General features: G+C 56.7%; 2 protein-coding genes across 14 annotated transcripts in view; one reads left to right on the forward strand and one right to left on the reverse strand.

The window, feature by feature from the left end:
- GRIN1 (glutamate ionotropic receptor NMDA type subunit 1) overlaps positions 1-13,818 on the forward strand; it is a 41,132-nt gene extending 27,314 nt beyond the window's left edge. For 2 of the 13 annotated variants that reach the window (XM_064468760.1, XM_064468761.1), the window contains 6 exons: positions 27-188; positions 1,918-2,027; positions 3,195-3,340; positions 4,964-5,215; positions 5,956-6,066; positions 8,922-9,722. In XM_064468760.1, the coding sequence (XP_064324830.1) occupies positions 27-188; positions 1,918-2,027; positions 3,195-3,340; positions 4,964-5,215; positions 5,956-6,066; positions 8,922-9,125 (985 nt within the window). In that variant the 3' untranslated portion in view covers positions 9,126-9,722. Of the gene's footprint in view, positions 1-26; positions 189-1,917; positions 2,028-3,194; positions 3,341-4,760; positions 4,803-4,963; positions 5,216-5,955; positions 6,067-8,921; positions 9,723-12,103 lie in introns of those variants that run through there. The other 11 variants (XM_064468766.1, XM_064468767.1, XM_064468764.1 and 8 more) reach the window with 8 other exon arrangements.
- A 2,482-nt stretch (positions 13,819-16,300) lies between these two features.
- On the reverse strand, positions 16,301-18,077 carry LRRC26 (leucine rich repeat containing 26). The gene is made up of 2 exons (XM_064469077.1): positions 17,519-18,077; positions 16,301-16,560 (listed from the first exon to the last, which is right to left on the reverse strand). The coding sequence occupies exons 1-2, from the start codon at positions 18,060-18,062 to the stop codon at positions 16,301-16,303; spliced, it is 804 nt and encodes a 267-aa protein (XP_064325147.1). The 5' UTR covers positions 18,063-18,077.
- Positions 18,078-21,746: the final 3,669 nt, after the last annotated feature.

Here is a 21,746-nt window from a genome sequence, read left to right on the forward strand (position 1 = left end):
CCTGTCTATTCTTCCCCGGTTTTCAGCAAGCTCCATGCCTTCATCTGGGACTCGGCAGTGCTGGAGTTTGAGGCCTCCCAGAAGTGTGACCTGGTGACGACGGGGGAGCTTTTCTTCCGCTCCGGCTTCGGGATCGGGATGCGCAAGGACAGCCCATGGAAGCAGAACGTCTCCCTGGCCATCCTCAAGTCCGTACACAGCTCTCAACATGAGGCTTGCCCCGAATGCTGCATGCGTTAGCACGCAAGTAGCCTCGTGCCAGGCACTGCCACCCCACCCTCCAAACCCTCCGCGGGGACGGGGCTCTGGGGGCTGCTGTGTCACTCCTGATGAAGGGGACGTGCCTGAGCGGCTGGGGTGGGCACCCGCAGCCCCAGCTCTGGCTTGCAGGGCTGGGGGAGCAGCGCAGAGACGGTGGGAAGGCAGAGTAGAGCAGGGCAGAGAGCAGGAGCTGTGCTTGGCCATGGGAGCGTAGGCAAAGCTGGCAGGCAGCAGCCCTGGAGCCATCCAGCACCAGGTCCTTGTGAGCAGGGCATGGACTGCAGCAGCAGGCAGGGGTGCTGCCATTTCCCCACTTCCACCTGCGAGCTCAGCCTGGCCGGTAGCGTTGTGCTGCCCTGGTCCGATCTTCCATGGGTTTTCCTTTCAGCTCTGGCTATTCATGCTAGGCAGAGATATGTCAGGACCCCTGTTGAGTGCAACTAAGGCTTTTATACCAGCATGAGCTTGCACTGTGTTGTGCCACAGGTCAATCTGATATTATGGGTAAAAAGGTATTTCCTTGGAAATACTGCACTTGTTGCAGAGGCATGTGGTGATGGAGTAACTGGCAGCTGGGAAGCAGCAAGTGGAGGGAGGGGGACAAGTGAGATTAATTTTATAGATGGGGTCTGAAGCCACCAGGGTCCTGCCCGAGAGGTGGAGATGAAAGGCCTGAGAGGGAGGATGGGCAGGGTGTGGAAGATGCAGGCAGGACCCAGGGTAACATAGGGAGCCATGGGACCCCATCTGTGGGGTGGTCTTTCCATGGGGGTGGGTGGCCACAGGACAGATGGGATTTGGGACAACAATGTGAGAAGCCTGGAGAGGTAGCAGGACCCCTTGGTGTTCTTCTGGCTACAGGTGGCCCAGGAAGGCAGTGGAGGTGTGCCAGGAATAAGAGGGAGGAAAATGCAAGGTGGGGATGTGCTCTGTGCCCACCTCCCTCCCCACTAGCTGTTCAGGCAGAGACAGGCACTGCAGGGACATGGTTTGTTTCCTCCCAGGCTGTGACACCAGGTTGTTGGGGAGTCACAGCCTTCACCATGCACAGCAGGTTGCTGCCAGGCAGCAGTTATTCCCCTACCCTTGTCTAGAGGCTGCTGGTGATGATCAGATAGGGCTGGGGTCCAGCATTGCCTGAGCTCCCAAGTGGCCCTGGCAGGTGGGGGGATTGTGCAGGAGGGCACCGGGGATGTGCTTTGTGTCAGCTACCTGCAGCATCTCTCTGAGCACACTCTCCAAGCCCTGCCTACACCCATCAGCTCCATCCCTCCCCTTGGGATCCGAGCTTACACATGGCTCCTTTTGGCAGTGGCTGGCCAGCTCTTGGGCTCTCAGACACGCTGTGGATGCCTGCTTGCACCCGCTGCAGCGTTCACAGGGCTCGTGGCTGTCCACAGAGCAGTGTGCAAGCACATGTAGTACGGACATCCACCACAGACACTGTCTACGCAAAAGCCATGTAAGCACATGTATGTGCACACACACGCGGTCAGGCAGGCGTGCGCACGCACACATCATCGGTTCATGTATTCGTAGGCTGCAGGCAAGCGCAGAGTCCTAGGACGGAGGGCATGAAGGCACAAAGAGCTTGTGCCCCTGCTGCCTGTGGCTGGTCCCCAGTGACTACTCTGTCCTGTCTCTTTGTGCTTTCAGGTCCCACGAGAACGGCTTCATGGAGGATTTGGACAAGACTTGGGTGAGGTATCAGGAGTGTGATTCCCGTAGCAATGCCCCAGCAACACTCACCTTTGAAAATATGGCAGGTTTGTTCTGCAAACCTCTTTCTTCCTCTTCGCTGGGTAGCCTGCTTTCGCTCAAGACACTCTCCTCTCCAGGGCTCTCCTCTCGGGCCAAAGCTGTGCTTCTTCTGGGTTTGTGCTTTCCTAGCGCTGGGAGGCTGCTGTGTTGGGCTGCAATCCCACCTTGTCTGAAACAGCTCCGCGAAGCTTTCCCCACCTTCCCTGGGGTGGCTTTCTCATCGGTGGGGCTATCCTGCTTGGAACATTGCTCCCCTCCCTCTGCTCTGGCCAAACTGCGGCTGTCACAGTGAAATCAGAGCTGTCGCCAAGGCAGAGAGAGGGGAGCAGCACCTCGGGGGAGGCGAGAGCGGCCGTGGAGGCAAGCGAGGACCCTGCTGCAGGAGGGCGCTGGCGGTGAGGGGCAGCCCCCCAGCCCTGAGGAGCGTGTCCCAGCTGGCCCTGGGCAGCGGGCAGGGGGCAGGAGGAGGATAATCAATACAGAAGGGGGTTTTGTTGGTCCCTCTTTGCAAAGACTGTGAGTTCCCCCAGACGGGCTCTCCCTTTGCAGCGATGTTGTTCTGCTGGTCCTTCACCCAGCCAATGCGGCAATGTGGGATGAGGGGTGTCCGATGGGACCCCATCCTTGCTGGCACTGTGGGTGAGGGCAGAAGCACCAAGAGAGGGGGCACTTTGCTCCGTCTCCTCAAGATACCAGTCCCAAAATGTCAGCCCCGAGGGTTGCTGGTGGCCAGGGACAGCACAGAGAGCTCTGTGCATGGCTGTCCTTCCTGATGATCCAAACGGGAGCACCAGAGCTGGGCTTCTGGTGCAAATGACCCTACAGCCCCAGGGGCAGGGTCTGCCCTGGTGCTTGGTGCAGCACCCAGCACACCGTGCCTGCCCCCAGCATCGCTGCAGCACAGCCGGTGCCCTGTGCCCGACCGACAGGAGCTTGCACGGACATCCAGCACCCCATCACCTTTCTGCCCATCACCACGGGTGCCCAACCTGCAGCACCTGCCCTGCTTTGCTGTGTTCCCCTCCCTGGCCCCTCCAGGACTGTGGGGGGATGGCGGGGAACCGGGGGGACTCTGGGCTGGCAGATGTTCCTGTTGCTGAGTGTGATACAGAGGAAATGAAGTGTCATGGTGCAATTTCCATTGCCCCCTGTAACTTTCCTGCTTATTTCAGGTGTGTTTATGCTGGTGGCTGGAGGTATTGTTGCCGGGATATTTTTAATATTCATAGAAATAGCTTACAAAAGGCATAAGGACGCGCGGAGGAAGCAGATGCAGCTGGCGTTTGCGGCCGTTAATGTGTGGAGGAAAAACCTGCAGGTAGGACAAACCGTTTTTAGAGCAAATCTCCAACAGGTGCGTTTTCCATTCCTTCACCAAATCAGTGAATGCAGAGCTGTGGATTAGCATGGGGCCCTCTGTCCCTCACCCCAGTAACTCAGCTGGGCATTACTGGGCACCTAGCAAACTGCAGGGAGGGCCCCTCTGCCTTGTCCCTGGGAGCTGCCCTCGGCTGATGCCATCTCTCCCGGGAGGTGTCATGCACAGCTCCAACCGGGACAGAGACCTGGCCCAAATGCCCCCAGCAGTGCTCGGGACGGGGATTTTGCTCTGCTGGGGACCACGTGCCGGAGCCACACCTTGCCCTGGCAGAGCAAACGGTGCCAGCAAGGCTCCCTTTGCAGGCGCTCAGCTCTGCTGCCCAGCTCCAGCCGTGCTCACCAGCAGCCAGGAGGGTTAATCCGCTGCCACTGAGCATCCCTGCCCGGTGCTCAGGTGGAGAAATGCTCCAGGGATGGTTTCCATCACCTCCCCTCCCCGCCCACTCCCCAGGGATGTGGTAGCCCTTGTCATACCCGGGACAGACTCCAAAAAGAGGTGGTGCGTGCTCTTGTCATTTGGAGACAAGGACATCTCCCCGCATGGGAGCCAGCAATGCCGGTGCCTGTCAGAACCAAGGCTCCCTCGGGCCCCTTCCGTGGGCCATTGCTTTCCCCGGCTTCTCCCATCCCTGAAACACCTCCGTGCCACTCAGGCAGGGGAGCCCAGGAGGGTCAGTAGTGCCTGGCAGTGACACTGAGCCGTGGGCATGTCTGTGGGCCACCAGCCTCACACTTTCCCTTACCCCGTTGCTTTTGGGGATGAGACCCACGGTGCCCCGAACCCCAGTTTAGGGCAGCTGGAGACTCTCTCTGAATTGCCTGGGCTGCTTTCCTTCCTTGGGGAAGCAAACTGGCATTCAAAGAGCAAGAGATCCTTTAAGCGACTAAAGGAGACTGCCATTCGCGGCAGAGCCAGTGAATGAAAGAGAGAGAATGAGGCTCGGGGACCCCAAAACAAGCCCGCAGCGGTGGCCCTGCAGGAGCAGCGCTGGCTGGGGCGTGCGGGTGGGCTGCCCGGGTGGAGCAGTGAGGGGAAGCACGAGGCCGGGCTGCTGTACCCTGAGAGCTCGCTGGGTTCAGTTCACGGATAAGAGTCTCGGAAAAGCCATTTCTCTATTTTTTCGCCTTTTTTTCCTTTTTTTTCCTTTGCTTCCAAAAAGCAGCAGCACCGAGGGGGTTCAGGCTGCTGGGACAGAGCACACTAGTCGCACTGCCATTTTTCACTTGCCAACCTTCTAGAAAATACTGCACTGGGTCCTTGGGCAGAGTCTGTGGGACTGTGAGCAAAGCATGCTGCCCTGTGGGGGTAAACAGCCTCATGGTAAAGAGCCGTTTGACATTGTAAGACTTTTCCACAGGAGGAAACGTCAGAGCACTAGTATCTGGTACATTGCTAGAAGGTAGGCAAGTGGAAAGATTTATTTGTTAAAACAAACAAACAAAAATAATGGTTTTTGGGATCACAGTTTTGCCATGGCTATTTCCTGAGATGCCATGGAAGAAAAAGACATTTCATTCCATTCATCTTGCTTTCCTTTCCGTTTGTGCATGTCCGCAAAAGAGAGAACTGAGAAGGAGGAGCAAATGTATCCCCGAGCATGCTCTACGCACCAGCGGGATACATTTTGGTTACCCCCGTGCGGTAGCAGAGCCAGACCTGGTCACTCCGTCCCCCGTCGGAAAGGTCACACTCATTGGCACGAAAGCAATTGGGGAGGAATCGTTGTCAGCGCCCGCCGCAGAGCGCGGCCGGTCCCCACGGCTCGCTGCCCCCGCACCATGGCGGCTGGTGCTCCCAGCCTGCGCTAACCAGGTCCGACTCGCTAACACCAATGGCTACATTTTTCAGTTCTGTTTCTCTTTGAGTTCATCCCGATCCCGATGACATCATAGTGCTAACGCTTTGCCTCCTCCCTTTCTTTTCCTTTATTTTTGTTTCCTTTTCTTTTTCTTCCAGTTTCCTTTTTTTTTTTTTTAACTTGTTTTACTTTGGGAAAAAAAAAAAAAAAAACCACCACCAATAACCACGTTCGGCTTTGCACAACTGCATCATTTAAATTTTTGAATACATTTTTTTACAGAATACTCATACAATGACTTCTCTTTCAATGCAGTCCTCTCTCTCTCTTGTGGCACTAGGATTCAGCCTCAGAAAAGGCCCTGAGCAATTTTTGTTTTTTTAGTGGTAGGTGCAGCATCTCACCTCTCGGTCTAGCCAGGCTAGCGGTGGAAGCGAGGGGCAGGGCGCCAGGCAGAGCATCCCCAGGAAGCGAGGTCAGCTGTGCCGGCCTGGACGCAGACACCCAGGAGAGCAGGGCTACTCCCCAGAGGGTTTCCAGCGCTCCAGATGCGAGGCCGGCCCCGTAGCTGTAGCAGTGTGGCGGCCGTGCTGTAGCTGTGGGTCGTGGAGGCCCTTGGAGGACTGGGAGTGACAGGACACCTCCAGTAGCTTTCTCACCTAAATGAAGGACATGACACGGGGCAGTATTCAAATAGATTTAGCGTTTCCAGCAACACACTAGAGATCTAATCACTTATACATATTCATTTTAGGATAGAAAAAGTGGTAGAGCAGAACCTGACCCTAAAAAGAAAGCCACTTTTAGGTCCATCACCTCCACCCTGGCCTCCAGCTTCAAGAGACGTAGGTCCTCCAAGGATACGGTAAGAGGAAGAAGAACAATTCTGCCCTCTCTCTTTCTCTCTCTTTCTCTCTTCTGCCATCCCATCGACTGCCACACACCCATCCCGAAGCTGCCAGTGTACATGCATAGCTCATGTTCGTCACCAGTCAGTCAGTGAGTCAGTGAGTCAGTCATCCCGTGTACCTGAAAGGATGCTGGGATCCTGGAGGGCAGGCAGGAGGTGGCTTGGAGTCCTGTGATGAGTTGGGAGATGCAACCGAGTTTTCGTTTTGTTTTTTGTTTTCTTTTTGCCTGGATGATTTCTGATGTTCCTCTCTGTGCTTCGCTCACCTTACCGGTGCTGACCTCTTGAAACCGATGACATTTTTTTTTTTCTTTGTTTCTGTTCCTGAGTGTTCCTGTACCTGTTTGTCATTGTATGCCTAAAAACGATCACCCCAATTTAATTTGGGCACCGTGTCACCTCACCAAGAGCCATGCGTGTCACATTCTCTACATGTGATTTTTGTTTGTGACGATTAGCATTCGGGACGTAGTCCTTGGCACAGGAGTGACAGCTGTCTCTGGTTATCGTCAGCAGTAACGCAGCTCTAGACAAGAGACGCAAAGGCTTGAAAGAGGAGGTTGTTAAAGACCCAAACTTGCTTCAAACTTATGCTTTCCACCTTGGAGTAAAACTGCTCTCACGTAACCAGAGAAAATTTCCAAATTGCTGCCTCTAAAGCAAGCCAGCTGTTTCCAAATGTGCAAACGTGTCTGCTCGTGCTGGAGCTTCAGACACTCTTCAGCGTCAGGTTGGGCTGTTGGTCTGTCAGACTAAGCCAGTGTCCCTCTGCATGTTGCTGTCTGTTGTATGACACTCTGCACTGTGGCTACTCTGTTGTCTCGTGTGGCAGCGGCCGCTGCGTTTTGCTGCCCGACCTCCTGGCGCGACGGGCTTGCCGACATCACCTCCCTGGGGTGATCGGTGGGTTTCTGCCCAGGGCTGCTCAGAGCAGGCTCCCCGCCAGGCTGCCCAAGCCGCAAGGCGGGGATGGGGGGACGGCGGCAGTGGGGGGAGACGCAGCCCCCTGTGGTGGGGTGGCCCATCCCCAACCACAGGCTCGGGGTGCCTTGGGGAGCAGCACGGGATACTGCAGGGGGTCTCGGGGCCACGGCTCTGTATGCAAAATGGAGGCGGCTGCCTTTGACACCAATGCAGGCTCCATCCCAAGAAGCTCCTGGAGCACCCCTGGGACACAGCCCTGGGGACAGCTGAGCCCTCGGCTGGGCTCAGCTGCCACCGTCTCACACAAAGTGCTCCTCTCACTGTCACCTCAAAACCTCGCAGACATGGGGGGGGACCCCATGGTCTCCCCACTCATCCCCCATGCCCCATGGGGAAGATGGGCCTCCCTGTCATCTCCTGCACTGCCTCGATGATTTACCTCGATGATGAGGTGGTACCTTGTCCCGGTGATGCCCCTGTGTCTGGGGTCCTCCCTCCCCACTGCTGCACACCCCGAGCAGCTCTGCAGGAAGGTTGCAGGTCTTGGTGGCCTGAGTCCCTACTGGGGGAGAGCAGACAGAGATGGGGTGGGTGGTGCAGGGGGGAGAATGTGGGAAGAGTGAGGACGAGGAGAGACAGGTGGGATGCACAGAAAAAAGGAGAGAAAAAGTTGCAGAAAAATCTGCTGGGGGGACCCTCAACATGTCCTGAGTAGACCCCCATGTTTTGTTGTGTTTGAACCACTCCATGGTTATGAAACCAAGGGGCCCTGTCCTGGGAGAGCAGAAGCATCATGGTGTAGTCGGCACCTGGGGATACTGGTGCCCACAGTGGGCACAGGAAAGGGGGACAACCCAGGAAAGATGGGGCAGCTGGTGTATGGTGCCCCGGTACCTCCCACATCACTCCCTCTTCAGGGCAGTATCCTGGGCCTGATCCTGCTCTGTGCTGTGGCACCCACCACTCACCAGCACTTTGTCCCAGGGTAGAAGCACCTCAGTGCCCTAGGCTGACCAGGTCCAGCGGCCACCTGCTCCAGAGGTCACACAGGCAAGCGATGGAGCCATGCTCTCCCCTTCCCTCGCCTGGTGGGGACCAGCGTGTCATGGGGCTCCCTGTGCTTTGGGTCCTGGCCATGATCTTCTTGGCACGTTGCTCACAGGGGAGTTGTGGAGGGAGATGGCCCCACTCATCCCAGAAGATGGTCCCCGCTTTTGGGGCAGCTGCATCCGCGAGGCAGCTACGGGCAACGATGGGTCACTGCCCAGGAGCCTGTCGCAGTCTTCTGCCTGCCATGGGACAATGTGGCCGGGGTCCCAGGACATATTTCCCAGGCAACCAAGCTAGCTGGGTCAAGAACAGGCTAGTGGGGCCAACATCCAAGTCAACATGACCAAGATGGAGGCTAGCAGGTCCAAGGTCCGGCTATCACAGGAGGCCTGTGGTGGAGCAAGCTTTGTCGTGATATTGGGAGACCCGTTGGTTGCTCTGTGAGGTGAGCAGCCAGCAGGAAGGTGGTGCCACCAGCTCACGTCACAGCCTGACATTTGGTTCCCTCCACTTCCGTGCAGCAGCCCTGGCTCAGAGACCCCAATGCCCTCCTGCTGTGGAAGGCCCCATGAGTATGTAGCATGCTGGGACACGTTGCCTGGGGTCCTTGTAAAGATGAGAAAGCAGCGAGGCGCTCTGTTTTATGATGCTCAGCAGAGCCAGGGGCCCATACCAGGTCTCAGATGGGCAAGGCTTGAGAGCCCATGGGGCTGGAAGGCCAGGCTGACCCCAGCCCCATGGGCTCTCCTGGCTAGCGAGCGAAAGATGCAAACCTGGTGGCCTTGCTTCTTTCCTTTTCGTTGTCGGGAGTTTTAAAAATGGATTCTGCTCTGCAGCCCTGCAGAATGGTCCCTCAGGAGTGCCAGAGAGACAGGCTGGCACCATGGAGCCAAGACAGCCCTGGGAAGCTACCACCCCACTCTGAACGTCCTAGCGCCCACCATCACCCGAGCTGCACAGCCTCTCCGCGGCACATCATCCCCACCGCCCCAGGAGGAGATGCATGTGTTCCCCATAGGCAGCTCCTGCAACTCGAATAGCACTCGCAGAGCTGACGTACTGCCATCCATCGCAGCCACCCACGATACTGCAACCCCACAGAAGCCATGTGAGACGCATAAACCACACAGACACCTTCCGAGCCGGCACATTTCGTACAGACACGTAACGAGGTGCACAGGTCCCTTAGCCCCCCCACTGCAGCCGTCATCAGTCCCCGCAGAGTCACACTGCCAGCCCGCGGGCGTCCTCCCCAGACACAGCATGACACATGTCCCACGTCACCGCCAAGCGAGGGCCCGGCACCGCGAGGCAATGCTCGCCCTGCAGCCATGGGGATGGTGCCAGAGCTGGTCGAGAACTGAGGGGGTTCATGGAAAAGGTCACCTTTTCAGTGAAGGATCAGCCGTCCCAAAGCCAAATGCTTCTTGGCTGAAAAAGAACATAGTTTTTGGCCCAAAAGAACCAAAAGTAGGACAAAGACAACTAATTTTTTTTAAAGGAAAGTTGACATTTTCTACAGCAAGAATGCATTTAGCTGGAATCCTAATTTTTAATTAAAGAAAAAAAAAACAAACCCCAAAACTCTTCCAGAAAATCTTCCACCAGCCAGGGACTACCATATCAGCCCAGATTAGGATGAAGTCATTTTTAAAGACATATTAAGTTCTTGTCTATATTTTCTTCCTGGTTGTCATTTAAAGTTTTTGGTGCCTTCACTTCACTTCCATACCTTAACATGTTTGAGTCTCTTCTACGGTTAATATTGATTAATTTCTTGGCTTTATAATGTTTGGTTTGGGGATAATTGCACCATCCCTGTAACATAATTTACCCTAAATTACTGGTATGTGCTTCTAGCATTAGTCTACTTTAACATAGTTTTGATATGACGGTTTTCTTGCTTTTTTTCTTTTCCTTTTTTTTTTTTTTTATTTTTATTATTAAAAATTGCATGCGTGAACTCTACACAAAACAAGTAAATGAGAATGTTACCCTGTGATACTCTGTGATTGGAGGAGATATGCTTTCAAATCAAAAGCCATGCTCTTGTATTTTAATTTTTCTGGCCAGATTCCCCACTTTGCTTGGTTATTTTAGCGTTTCCCACCCCCCCGAAGCTGTGCAGAGAGGCCAGAATGCCCCAGCCTGCCCTGCTAGAGCTCCAGCTTTCCACCACAGCAGCCACACATACATGTTCACCGAGGCACACACACACACATGCACACACCACTCCCCCCCCGCACTTGCATCAGGCAGGATATTTAACAAAGGACCTTTCTTCTGCCCATTCCTTTTTGTATATCAAGTTCCTCCTTCTCCACCAGTGAGTCACCCAGCCTCTCCCCTCTCCCAGTCGCCTCTCCTCCCTGCGGGAATCAACCCCTGTCCGTCCCACGAGCGCACGCCTCCTGGCCATTTTGCTATGGAAAGGAAAGGTTGCATCCAGCTGGAATCCTAATTTTTCACAAGGAGGGAGCAGCTGCACCTGTTTTTGGGAGAGAGGGGCGTTTTTTGGTGGACTAATGAATAGCCACAAAAAGCTCCCCCCAGGGTGGCAGAGCGACTTCAGGATCACCTCGGCTGTTCTCTGTGCAAACAGGCAACAGCCCAGGTGTTGCCACTTAGCAAAGCAAGGCCACAGCAAGGAATTTCTCAGAGTCTCTGTTTTAATATTATCTAGTCCTCGAAATGAAAGAATGATCCTGTGAAATACTCCCTGGGTGTCAGCACGTCCCCAGCACGTGCACCAGGGAGACGGGAACATGCTGGCTCCCGCCCCTGCCCCAGCAGCTCCCCACTGAGGGGTCCTGGAGAAGCACAAAACTGGGCAAAGCAGGGCAGCCCGGAGGACCCCATGCAATAGCTGGGGGGACCCCAGACCTCCCCGTGGCAGGAGGCAGGGTGTAGAGCCATGCAGGGTAGCCACAGTGCCAGAGACACCAGCAGCACCACGGGGGCCACAGTCACCACTGACCAATGCGAGACAGGTAAAATCGTGTCACTGAGGAGCCCACCAGGAGCCCAGCAAAATGGCAGCCCTCCTGGGTAGCATGGTGCAAGGGGCAGATGTCACTGGAGAGGGTCCACGCTGCAGCACATGAGACCCACCGAGACCCTTTCCTGTCCTGGCACCAATTTAGGTCCCCAGACAGCACTGCAAGATGCTCCGTGCCACCCGCTCTCGCAGCAGGTCTGGACAGGGCTTCCAGTTCAGGGTTTGGAGTTAGGACAGTGGGACTGGGAGAGGAAGGGAGTATGGAAGGAGGAAGGGAGAAAATAACTGCCCAGTTGTAAATCCCTGCCTGGGGAGAAAGGACTTTTTTTTCTTGCCTGTTGAAGGGTATTTCTGCTTTCCCTATTTGCTTGCTGGTGGGACTGCGGCTGGGAAGGTCTCTCCCATGCAATGTTTGCCAAGTCCTCCCCCATCTGCAAGGAGCGCAGAACCCCAAATCCAGGCCACATCCCCAACACAGGCTGTATTTTCACATTAGCAAATGACGCCACAATTTATCGCAAGTCAGCCACACTGCACACCTCCTCACCTGCATGAAAGGATAGTCAAAGCACAGTCATTCAAGCAAGGAGGTGAAACGCCCTGGCCTCAAAGCACAGCTTGATCTGGCACCAGAGAGATGCTGAAAACCAGCCAGACCCTCCAAACACAGGTTCAGCCGTGGGCTGGGCTGATGAGTCACAGGCTTTGTCCTGTAGCTCTCCCAGAGCAGCGAGGGGCTCGCTCAGCAGGCGATGCGGCTGCCGCGCTCTGCAGAAGCTGCACCGCGCTGCTGGGCGTCCTCCCTGCCAGCTGTAGGGTGCTTGGAGAGTGTCTGCAACGGCCTCTGCACAAGCTTGGCTGGCATTGGGAAGGGGACCTCGGCCAGCAGCAGGTTTTGGGCGGTTGCATCACCCCCAAGAGATATCCTGTAGGGACACATGAGATGTAAGTAGAGGTGGGGGCAAGTGCCAGAACTGCCTAACACTTCTTTCTCCTTGTCTGTCTATTTGTGTGTTGCAGCAATATCATCCCACCGACATCACTGGCCAGCTCAACCTCTCCGACCCCTCAGTCAGCACTGTGGTGTGACCTTCTCCCTGAGGGCCATCAGTCCTTGCCCAACACAGTAGGAAGGCACAGCCAGGACTGTCTTTCAAGGGACACTGATGGGTTCTTCTGGGTGAGATGGGAGGAAAACATCCTTCATCCATACACAGTGACTTCATTGTATATCTCCCTCCCTTCCTAGACCTGCTGCCATGCTCGTGCCCCAGAATGCACAGCAGAACCAGGACATGGTTTGGTCTTCACTGTACAGAGATAACTGCTTCCAACCAGTGCTATTGATAATCAGTATTGCCACTGACTGGCTACATGCAAGGGGAAAGGACTTTGAAAGGCACATGGCGCCTGCTCTCCCACAGTAGTGGGAAAGAGCTGGTGCCACACTACAAAAATGTGCTTCACTTCACAGGCTTCAGGCTTCTCGGCACATGCACGGCCCCTCAGACTTGTGCTCCACGTCTCCCACCACCCCAGAGGGCTCCAGCCACCACCCCAGAGGGCTCCAGTGCAACGTGCTTGTGGTCCCGAACAGCTGGCGCGGTTCGCCAGGATGGGCACATGGTCCTGCTGTGCTGAGCGACCCCTGCCTCGGTAGCAGGGGCTGGAAGATGTGTGCTCTGCTTCTTGCAGGGGATGAACACCCTGTTCCTCCCTCCCATCAGCCCATGGCTGTGATGTGGCTCCTGTATGTGGTCTGTTTGCAGCAGGAGTGCTCCCAGCCCTACAGCCCATGCTCCTGTGCTAAGCATGGTACTCTGGAGCTCCAAACATGCTGTCAGCCAAGATCCTGGCTCCCCACCTCTCCTGCACAGAAGACATCCCCAGGACCTGGCCATGGCCAGCTTGTACCTCTCACACTGTGGCTCTCCTGGCCAGGAATATCTTCATGGGGAATGACTCTGGATGGTTGCATTGACGTCTAGCCAAGCTCCACACTGCCTCTGCACCAGCAGTGCAAGGAGAGATGCTGCTGGCTGGTCATGGCTTGCTGTGTGTTGCGGTGTCTGCAGCGGCCACCCAGCCTGCCTGCAGTGTCAGAGCACCAGAGCTGGCGCTGGCAGCTTCCCTGCCACACTCAGCTACAGTTCAAGCTTGCCAGCATCTCCCACAGCAGCCCTGAAGCCCCAGCTCACATGGTTGCATCTGCCTGAACCTGGAGATGTGGAAACTGGATCCCAGTTCAGGAAAAGGGAACCAAACAAGGCAGGCTGATGCTGTTCCTCCCCACAAACATACGTGCCCATGTGCCAGTATCCCTGAGGACCCTCCCCATGGGTGCTGCAAGCGGTGCGGAGACACCAGTGTTGGGGAAGCATCTGGCACCAGCCAGGCTGGTGATGAGCAGGTACAGCATGCGCATGGGCAATGATGCAGCCTGCCTCCTGCGAAGGCACCAAACCCACCTGCAACATGGTACCAAGCCCGTGGCATGAACTGACTTCTTGCCCCAGCCGAGCACCTGGGGCTTCCCCCTGAGGGTCGGCTGCCTTTGCAGGCAGGATTTTCAGACGGCAGCTGAGGTCTGTGAGTATCGTTCCACTGACTGCAGTGGCTCCATCAAGTTCATCTCACTCCAGCTGAGAAATTGGACCCATTCTACTTTATACGTCAATGTAACATTAATATCAAGTTTTTGCAAAAGCTCAGTAAAGTCTAGACTGGATCATGAAGTGGTTTATTCCAGTGCTGTGTGCCTCTTTCCATCCCTGCCTTCTGGCAAAGCTGGCAGGGAGCCCTGTGCTGAATCAGAGCCTCATCCAGCACTGCTGCAGGGTTTGCAAACTGTAAAAGGTGGAGGGATGGGGAGGGACTGAAAGCCAGCAGGGAGAAAGGCCAGGAGCTGCAGGGAACACCAGGAGGGAAGGGACATCACCATTCTGGGATGCCATGCTGATGGACAGCCTGAACTTTCAGTGTGGAGGGGACAGGCCTGGCAGTGGGGAGCTGGGGACAGCCTGAAACTGTCCAAACGCCAGCACCGTGCCAGCTGGCTCTCACCCACCCCCATCCAGGGGAAAACGGTCCCTGTCACTGCTGTGCCCTCCAGCTCCTGGGAGCTGGTGTGGGGCACTGCCAGTGGGGCTGGCCTTTGGGAACAGAGGACCAACTGCAAAGATGAAGGCTTCTGGGGAAGTCCCTGCACGTCAGCCCATCCACAGGGATTTGCAAAACAGAGGCACAGCTCCCATAGGCTGAGCTGAAGCCACATCACTCATTCACAGCATGTTCCCCACATGCTGAGACCACCAGCCCAACCTCCATGGGGGTCTCAGCCTCAGGATTATCTGGGAGGAGGAGCGGAGCTCAGGTGGCCGTGCAGGACAACAAACGAGGTCCTAGCTCCAAATGGGAAGCCCAGGCCTTCTTGGGAAGGACCTGAGTGCTGTCACTAGGGAGGGTCTAGGAGAGCTGGGATTGCTCCTGGGAAAGTTGCTGTGCAAGGGGCCGATCCTGGCAAAGGTCCTGCAGCCGTCCCGGGTGCAGGGCTGGTAGCACTGGAGGAGCTGATGCTTTCATGCGCTGCCCGCAGTCCTCACACCCCTTGCTGAGGAGAGGTGCAGCAGGAAGAGCTGAGTGGCAACTGAGCAGTGTTGCAGCACACTGCGTTGTTTCTTTCTTGAAAATAAAAATGGGAGCAAGCCACAACTGAGGTGACATTGGTTTATTCTCTGCATGATTTATTTAACCCTTGCCAAGAGCTTGCCAAAGGATGCATTGACCCCCACCACATCCCTGGCTTGTCCCACAGCTCTTGCATGGAAAAGAGATCAAGCAAATAGAGGGAGGCTGGTGGCCAAAGTCATCTCGTTGTGGTTCTTATCGCCTTGCAACGGGTAAGAACTCATGCCAGAAAGGGCTCTTGCTCCTCCTTGAGAGATGTTTTTGTCACCCCGGCTTGTGCTTTCCTCTGGAGCACAGCTCCAGCGCCTTCCAGGACATGTCCCAGTACACTCACTAAGCATTTCCATGCAACGTGGTGGAGAAGCGTTTCAGCAGGGAGATGCAGGGGCAACCCCAGCCCCTTTTGGTGGGTGATGGGAGATGAGGCAGCAGCAAGGGCTGCAGGCTCTCTCCTGTAAACCCACACGGGCCTTTTTGTCCCCACTCCCATCACTGAGCTAACCTTAGACCTTGGCCTTGGATGAGTTTTAGCCTAGGGAAAAAAGCTATTGGGGGGTGAACCACTGTGCTGCCTCACCCATCCTTTGGCAGCCCCTTTGCTGAGCCACTTCAGTGGGAGCCTGAGGCTTTGTCACTTTCCAACACCCACCCTAAGCCTCAGCCTCACCCTAGAGCTTGGTTGTTGGCTGAGCCTTCTCAGCACCAGCAGCCCTGTGTCAAGGAAAAAAAACTATTAAAAGAAACATTTTGCAACTTTCCCTGTGCTTGGGCAGTGCACAGAGGGGTCTGGGCTTTCTGAAAGTCCCGTGCAGGCTCTGGAGTCCCCCAAAAGCACCCAGAGACCTTCAGGTGCACACAGAGAGCTCTGGGGCACACCAAAAGGCAAACCAAAGCCTGTCAGGACACAGAAAGCCAAGTGGGTGGCATTTGGATGCACAAAAAGCCAAGCCAAGGGGTCTTGAGGGCATGGAAAGGCACTCTGGGTCTGCTGGGGCCACTGAATGGCAGAAGGGGAGTGCTGGGGGAACGAAAAGGCCTGAGGAGGGCTTTGGGGCAAACTGAAAGGCAAGCAGAGATTCCTTGGGTGCACTGAAAGGCAAATGGAGGCTCCTGGGGTGCACCAAAAGGCACATGGAGGCATATGGTGCATCCTGAAATGCACCCTGAGGCCCCTGGGCAGCAGAAGGGGTAGGACAGGGTGAGCTGGAGGAGAAGGATCACCTGGCCCCGCTGGGAAGGGAATGTGCAGGTCTGAGGGTGGCCTGGCGGAGCCTCCCGAAACACTGAGAGTAGCTGCGGTCAGACCATGCCCTGCAGAGGGGATGAACTGGAGGCTGCTTCCCCTGGTAGCGGGGCGGTGGGAGCTTGGCATCATCCTGGGGGACTCTGGGAGGAGGAAGAAAAGTGATTTCCAGGAACAGAGCATCCTTTCACTGGTCCAGAGGGAAATGTTTGCAACAGGGAGGTGCAGACTCCTGGAGAAGGGCATGAACCACTGCCTGCCTGTTGCTAAAGCCTGGTCGCCATGCCTCAGCGGCCCCTGCAGATGTGGGGTCTCCTCCAGAAGTAGGATTCCTTGCGCAGATTGTTGTAAATGACGATGATGGAGCCCATGAAGGTGCAGAAGAAGATGCTGGCCATGAATGAGAATGGTCCAATGATCAAGAAGGCAATGTGGTGCTGGGCAGACAGTGAGGTGTCCTGGCATTGCCTGAAGGATTCATTCCTGAAGGCCATAATCGGATAATTGTTCAGCTGCTCCGGGACTCTGCACAGGAGCAAACTCTTCTCTGGAAGACAAAAGCAGTGCTGACGGGCACACTGGGCAGCTGGGGCAAAGCAGGTGTCCAGGACGGAGGGTATGGCAGGTCTGTATGGGACAGAGGGGACTAGGGCAGGAGGACAGGGGCCAGGTTGACCAAGATAGCCCGGGGAAGGGTACAAAGAAGGGGATCAGTGAGGATTCAGGGCTCATCTACATCCTGGGGAGTGGGACAGGATGGGGAGGTGGACACAGTGCTAGAGAGGGCACTGGAAAATGGATTTGGGGCAGGATAGGATGGAGCAGGACAGTAGATGCATCAGGCAAGGTGGTGAGCCTGGTTCCTAGGGGACAGGCATGGAAAGCAGTGAGCAGCCAGCCTGGAGATGCCACAGAAGGTCCCAGCGAGCACCAGTGACAGGCACACTCCCAGGCTGGAAGCAAGCAGGAGTGGGTGGCAGCAGGGGGAGAGACCTCATTGGCAGAGCTGTCTCACCAAGGTTCACAGTGGAAGAAAGGCAGGATCAGACCCATGTTCATGAAGGCACTGGGGAAGGGGCTAAAGGCACTGAGTCCTGGCTGAGTCAGCGGTGATGCCCACCCTGATACACAGGCTCATCTTGCCCCCTCAGGTGCCCATTGCCCAGCTCACCTTGCCCTCAGCTTGGCAGGACTGGTGCCACTGCTGGGGACAGCACGGGGTGCCCATCGCTGGGCCAGTGCTCTTCTCCAGGCAATCCCCACTTCTGGCCAAGGGTGGGCACCAGGGACCAGACCCAGCGATACATCCACCCACGCAAACCCAGGAGCTGCCATGGCCTGGGGATGGGTCCTGGGGAACCTCACCGTACCCCCACTGGCACCAACCACATGAGCCCATGGCCAGCTGGCAGCCACTGTGCTGGGTCCTGCCTCAGCTCTGACAGAGTGACCGGGCAGCATGGAGTGGGTGGGGGGCTTGGGGACACGGTCCTCCGGGCACTCACCTCGCACTTTTTCCCTGTTGTGGCTGAGCCAGCGCCAGAGGGGCAGGATGCCGCAGCTGCACACCCAGGGGTTGTCCTGCAGGAGAAGGGCTCGGAGCTGGGGCAGGGCATGCAACACCCCGGGCTCCAGCTCCCCCAGCATGTTGCTGCCCAGGTTGAGCGTGGCCAGGCTGGTGAGGGGCAGGAAGGTTTCGGGGGCCAGCACGGTTAGATAGTTGTTGCTGAGGTCCAGCTCCTGCAGTGCCCCGAGCCCCACCAGCGCCTGGCTGTGGATCAGCCCCAGGCGGTTGTGGGGCAGGCTGAGCAGCAGCAGCCCAGGCAGGAGAGGGAAGGAGCGCGGCCCCAGCACAGTGATGAAGTTGTAGCCGAGCCACAGGGTGCTGGTGTTGGCCAGCAGGTTCTGTGGCACCTCGCGGAGGGCACGCTCGCTGCAGTCCACCTCCCCCGAGGAGCAGCGGCAGGCGGCGGGGCAGGCTGGCGAGGGCAGCGGGCGCAGGAGGAGCAGGCAGGCCAGCACAGTGCTGGGGACCCTCCGGCAGCGCATGGCTGCCCACTGAGACGGCGAGGGCCCCTTGACCTCCAGTGCCAGGATTTCCCCAGGGACAGGATCCCTAGTGCCTGTCGCCTTGCCCAGCCACCCGTCCTTGCCTGGCACCCTTGGGTGAGCCCAGTGGTTCTGAGTGGAGATGCCAGGCAGTGCCTGGCTGCGAGGGGAGCGGGTGGATGTGCTTGGCCTCCCTTGCAGCCATACACATTCCCCCACTCGCCACTCGCCACCAACCACTGTCTGCAAACTCGGAGCAGGCTGTGCTCCTGGCTCCAGTTTTCCTTTGGGGTGGAGCTGCACTTTTTTCAGCAAATATTTTTGCAGTGATGCCTGCCCTGGCAAGGTGCGGAGCCGTGCCCTCGCCCCTCCCTCTGCCAGGCACTGCTCCAGCCAGGTAAGCAGCCAGCTCTGTGTGGCCTGGGATTAACTGCTTGTGTGCGCTGCAGGCTGGAGAGCTGGAAACAAGCAAAACCAGACCCATCTCATGGCCTCCACCCTCCCCACAGGGCATCCCCCATGGGTGTGCTGCCTCACCAGCCACGTACAGAGGGGTGTATGGACCCAGGACCCCCATAGCTGGCCAGGGTGGGACAAAGCTTAAATCATATCATCACTAGGTCTAATCCCATCTTTTGTGCTGGCCCACCATGCCAGAGGTCCTCAATAGGGAGCTCTGCTGGGAGCCATGGGCCACCCTACTGAGCCCAGCCCTTGGCCAGGCTCTGTTTGCCCCTGGCAGGAGACCACAAGCCATGCCGAAATGAGCAGGGTTGGGATTTGAATCCCATGGGCCACCCTCTTCTTCCCCAGCAGGGTCACAAATGTGTGTGCACACTGGGGCACAGCCAGGAGCCCCCCACATGAGAGGGCATGGAAAAGGTGAGCTCGCTGGGCTGCAGGTGCTCAAAATTTGTTTATCCTCACCCCAGCATGGCCATGCCAGTTCAAGAGGGCTCAAAGTCTGACTCCACCCTGTTTACACCTGCTCCAGTTTCAAAGCTGCCTGAAGCCCCAGCAGACGGCTGGAGAGGAGAGGCATCACCTCGCAGTGCCCACCATCCCTGGCAGAGCTCAGCGGGGACCAGGGGTCCAGGGGACACGGCTGGGAGCACCTCATTCCACCCGCAGCTTGGCATGGGGGCCAGGAGCAGAGATACAGTCTTCCACTCACACCCTCGCATCTCCTGTCCCGCTTGGGACCCCAGCAGTCCCAGTCCTGGAGGAATCCCTGGCACCTCTGCCCCATGGCCAAAGGGCTGGAAGGGCAGCAAGGCAGCACATGCCTGCGCCTCAGGTCAGGACCAGGATGTTCCCAAATCTGGGGCAGAAGCAGCAGGCAGGCAGTTTATTAATAGCATCCAGAGAGCTTTTGTTTGTTTATCTATCCTGCAGCAAACTCAGTTTGCTGCATTAATCCCCATCTGGAAATCATTGAGAGGAATCCTCCAGCCCAGCCCCGAAGCAGGGCACAAACCCACAGCCACTTGGAGCTGCAGCAGCAGCTCATCCTGCCAGTAGCTGTGGGCTATTTGAGCACCCAAATTTTTAGGGAGCCCTGTCCCAAAATGTTCTTCCTCCCCAGGGGTTGCATTTCCATCTGGCTGTAGCCACCTGGGATCAGGTGAGAAGTGTAAAATTCATTGAAGAAAAAACCCAAAACCTATTAAAAGCAAGGCCATTTCCATCTTTTGCGCTCAGAGAGCCCAGGTGCCCAGGCTGCAAACCCATCTCAGTTCCTCCACCAGCCCTTCGTTGTGACACCGCTGCACACCCCCACGGCACGTGGCAGGAGAGATGTCCCCAGTGTCCTGCCTGCCAGGGACACCAGCCAAGCACAGGGCTGGTGCTAGTTGTGCCCGGCCCCACTCTTGTTTTGCATACATTGGCTGTACCCTGTTGCAATCACAGGCTGGTGACCCTTGGGGGTCCTGAGCCCCAGCAGAGCCACCACTGTCCCTTTATGCATGCTGCCAGTGTTCAGCAGAGCGTGGGTCCCTGTCACTGCCCCCTTCTCTGGAGGGGGGCACCTGGCATTCTGCAGGAAGAGCCCAGGTCCCTGCCCGCAGCCAGGGCTGCACCCACCGGTGCCCCACTCCCCCACTGCAATGCCTCCTCCTGCAGTTTCGGGATCCACATGGAACAGCACAGCCTGGCCCCAGTGCCAGCACCAGGAGAGGCTGCTCCAAGCATCTGCTTTGCAAGGAGGAGCTTGGGTGGCCTATGCTGACCGATGGAGGAGTCCCCCAAGGCACAGGGCTCAACACCAGCCCTTCTCTAGCCAAGGGGTGTAAATCTGGGTCCCCCGCCAGCACGCCAAGACAATTCCCACAATGAAGTTATGGTGGGGCAGATAAACTCCTTCAAAGACCAGCCACTGGCTGGGAGCAGCAGGGACATGAGCAGATGATCACTGCAAGGGCCAAGCTGCACAGCTTGGTTCTAGTGCTGGGGGGATGCAGTGGAGCAGGGGTGGGAGCACAGAGGCAAGGATCTGGGGCTAGGGACAGGGAGCTGTGGGTCTTTGTCACCCTCCACTGTTGGAAAGCTGGGATCCAAGGTGCAGGACTGAGAACCGAGTCCTGCTGGCACCTTTGTATGGAGCCGTGCCTGGGTTAGGGATGGGCTGGGGTAGGGACGGGTCCTTCCCAGACTCTTCCCCTTCCCAGACTCTTCCCACCACCCACTGTGGAGTGTTTGGGAAGAAGTGAAGATAGAGGGGAAGGTGTTTTAAGTCTTTCTGTTAGCTTTTGTCCCATGCTTGAAGGCTTTAATTTACTGCATGCAATTAAAGATCCAAGGCAGGCCGATGCCCACCCCATGCCACACCACGTTTCTGCTGTCCCCCCGGGCATCTCTGCCCTGGGGCATCACTGGTGGCACCGCTCTTATGGCTGGAAGGTTCCCAGGTTGGGGTCTGCTGGGAACATCTAAGCTTTGAATTTTTTATGGCAGGTGACACCAAGTGGCAGAATTGTGCATGGGCACTGTGCATGGTGTGAGCGCCGTGAATGGGGTGGGTGCTGTGCACAGGGCGGGTGCTGAACAAGGCATGGGTGCTGTGCATGAAGTGGGCACGGGACTCCTCTGGCTGCAGCCCTGGCACACAGTACAGGGGTAGCCAAGCACCAGGACTGCCCAAGGGGCATGAGGTCACTGCTGGACCCAGGGAGGCACAGGATGGGATCCCCTGCTGAGCCTCAAGGGACAGCCAGTGGTGCCTGATGCTGGGCTACTGCAAGAGCATAGAAACCACGTGGAAAACAGATGCAGAAAATGGGCTCTGAGGAAGGACCACAAAGGCTGCGCAGGCAACCTCGAGCCTTGCCCAAAAACTGTATTAGTGTCACCCTAGTGCACCCCAGTCCTCCCCTTTTTTGGCCTCTGTTAAACCCACACCTGGCTGTTTGGGCGCTCGTCCTTGCACCCCCAGTTTGGAGTCAGGCAGGGAAAGCCACACAAAGACTCCACCTGGAAAAACAGCAGAGGGGTTTCTGTATGGGGTGCATGCAGGTATGCAGGCAGGGAGGTGAGGAGAGGGTCAGGAAGAAAGACCAAACCTGGAACTAGCCATGGAGCACAAGGCCAAGCAGGAGCTCCTGTGGGCCCTGCCATCCTCGATTTCAACTGTTCAGCTACCCCGATGCCCAAATTTCTCATGCAAATGGCCAACAGAGCAAGCAC

This window comes from Phalacrocorax carbo, chromosome 18 (assembly GCF_963921805.1).
Source record: "Phalacrocorax carbo chromosome 18, bPhaCar2.1, whole genome shotgun sequence".
Classification (NCBI taxonomy): domain Eukaryota; kingdom Metazoa; phylum Chordata; class Aves; order Suliformes; family Phalacrocoracidae; genus Phalacrocorax; species Phalacrocorax carbo.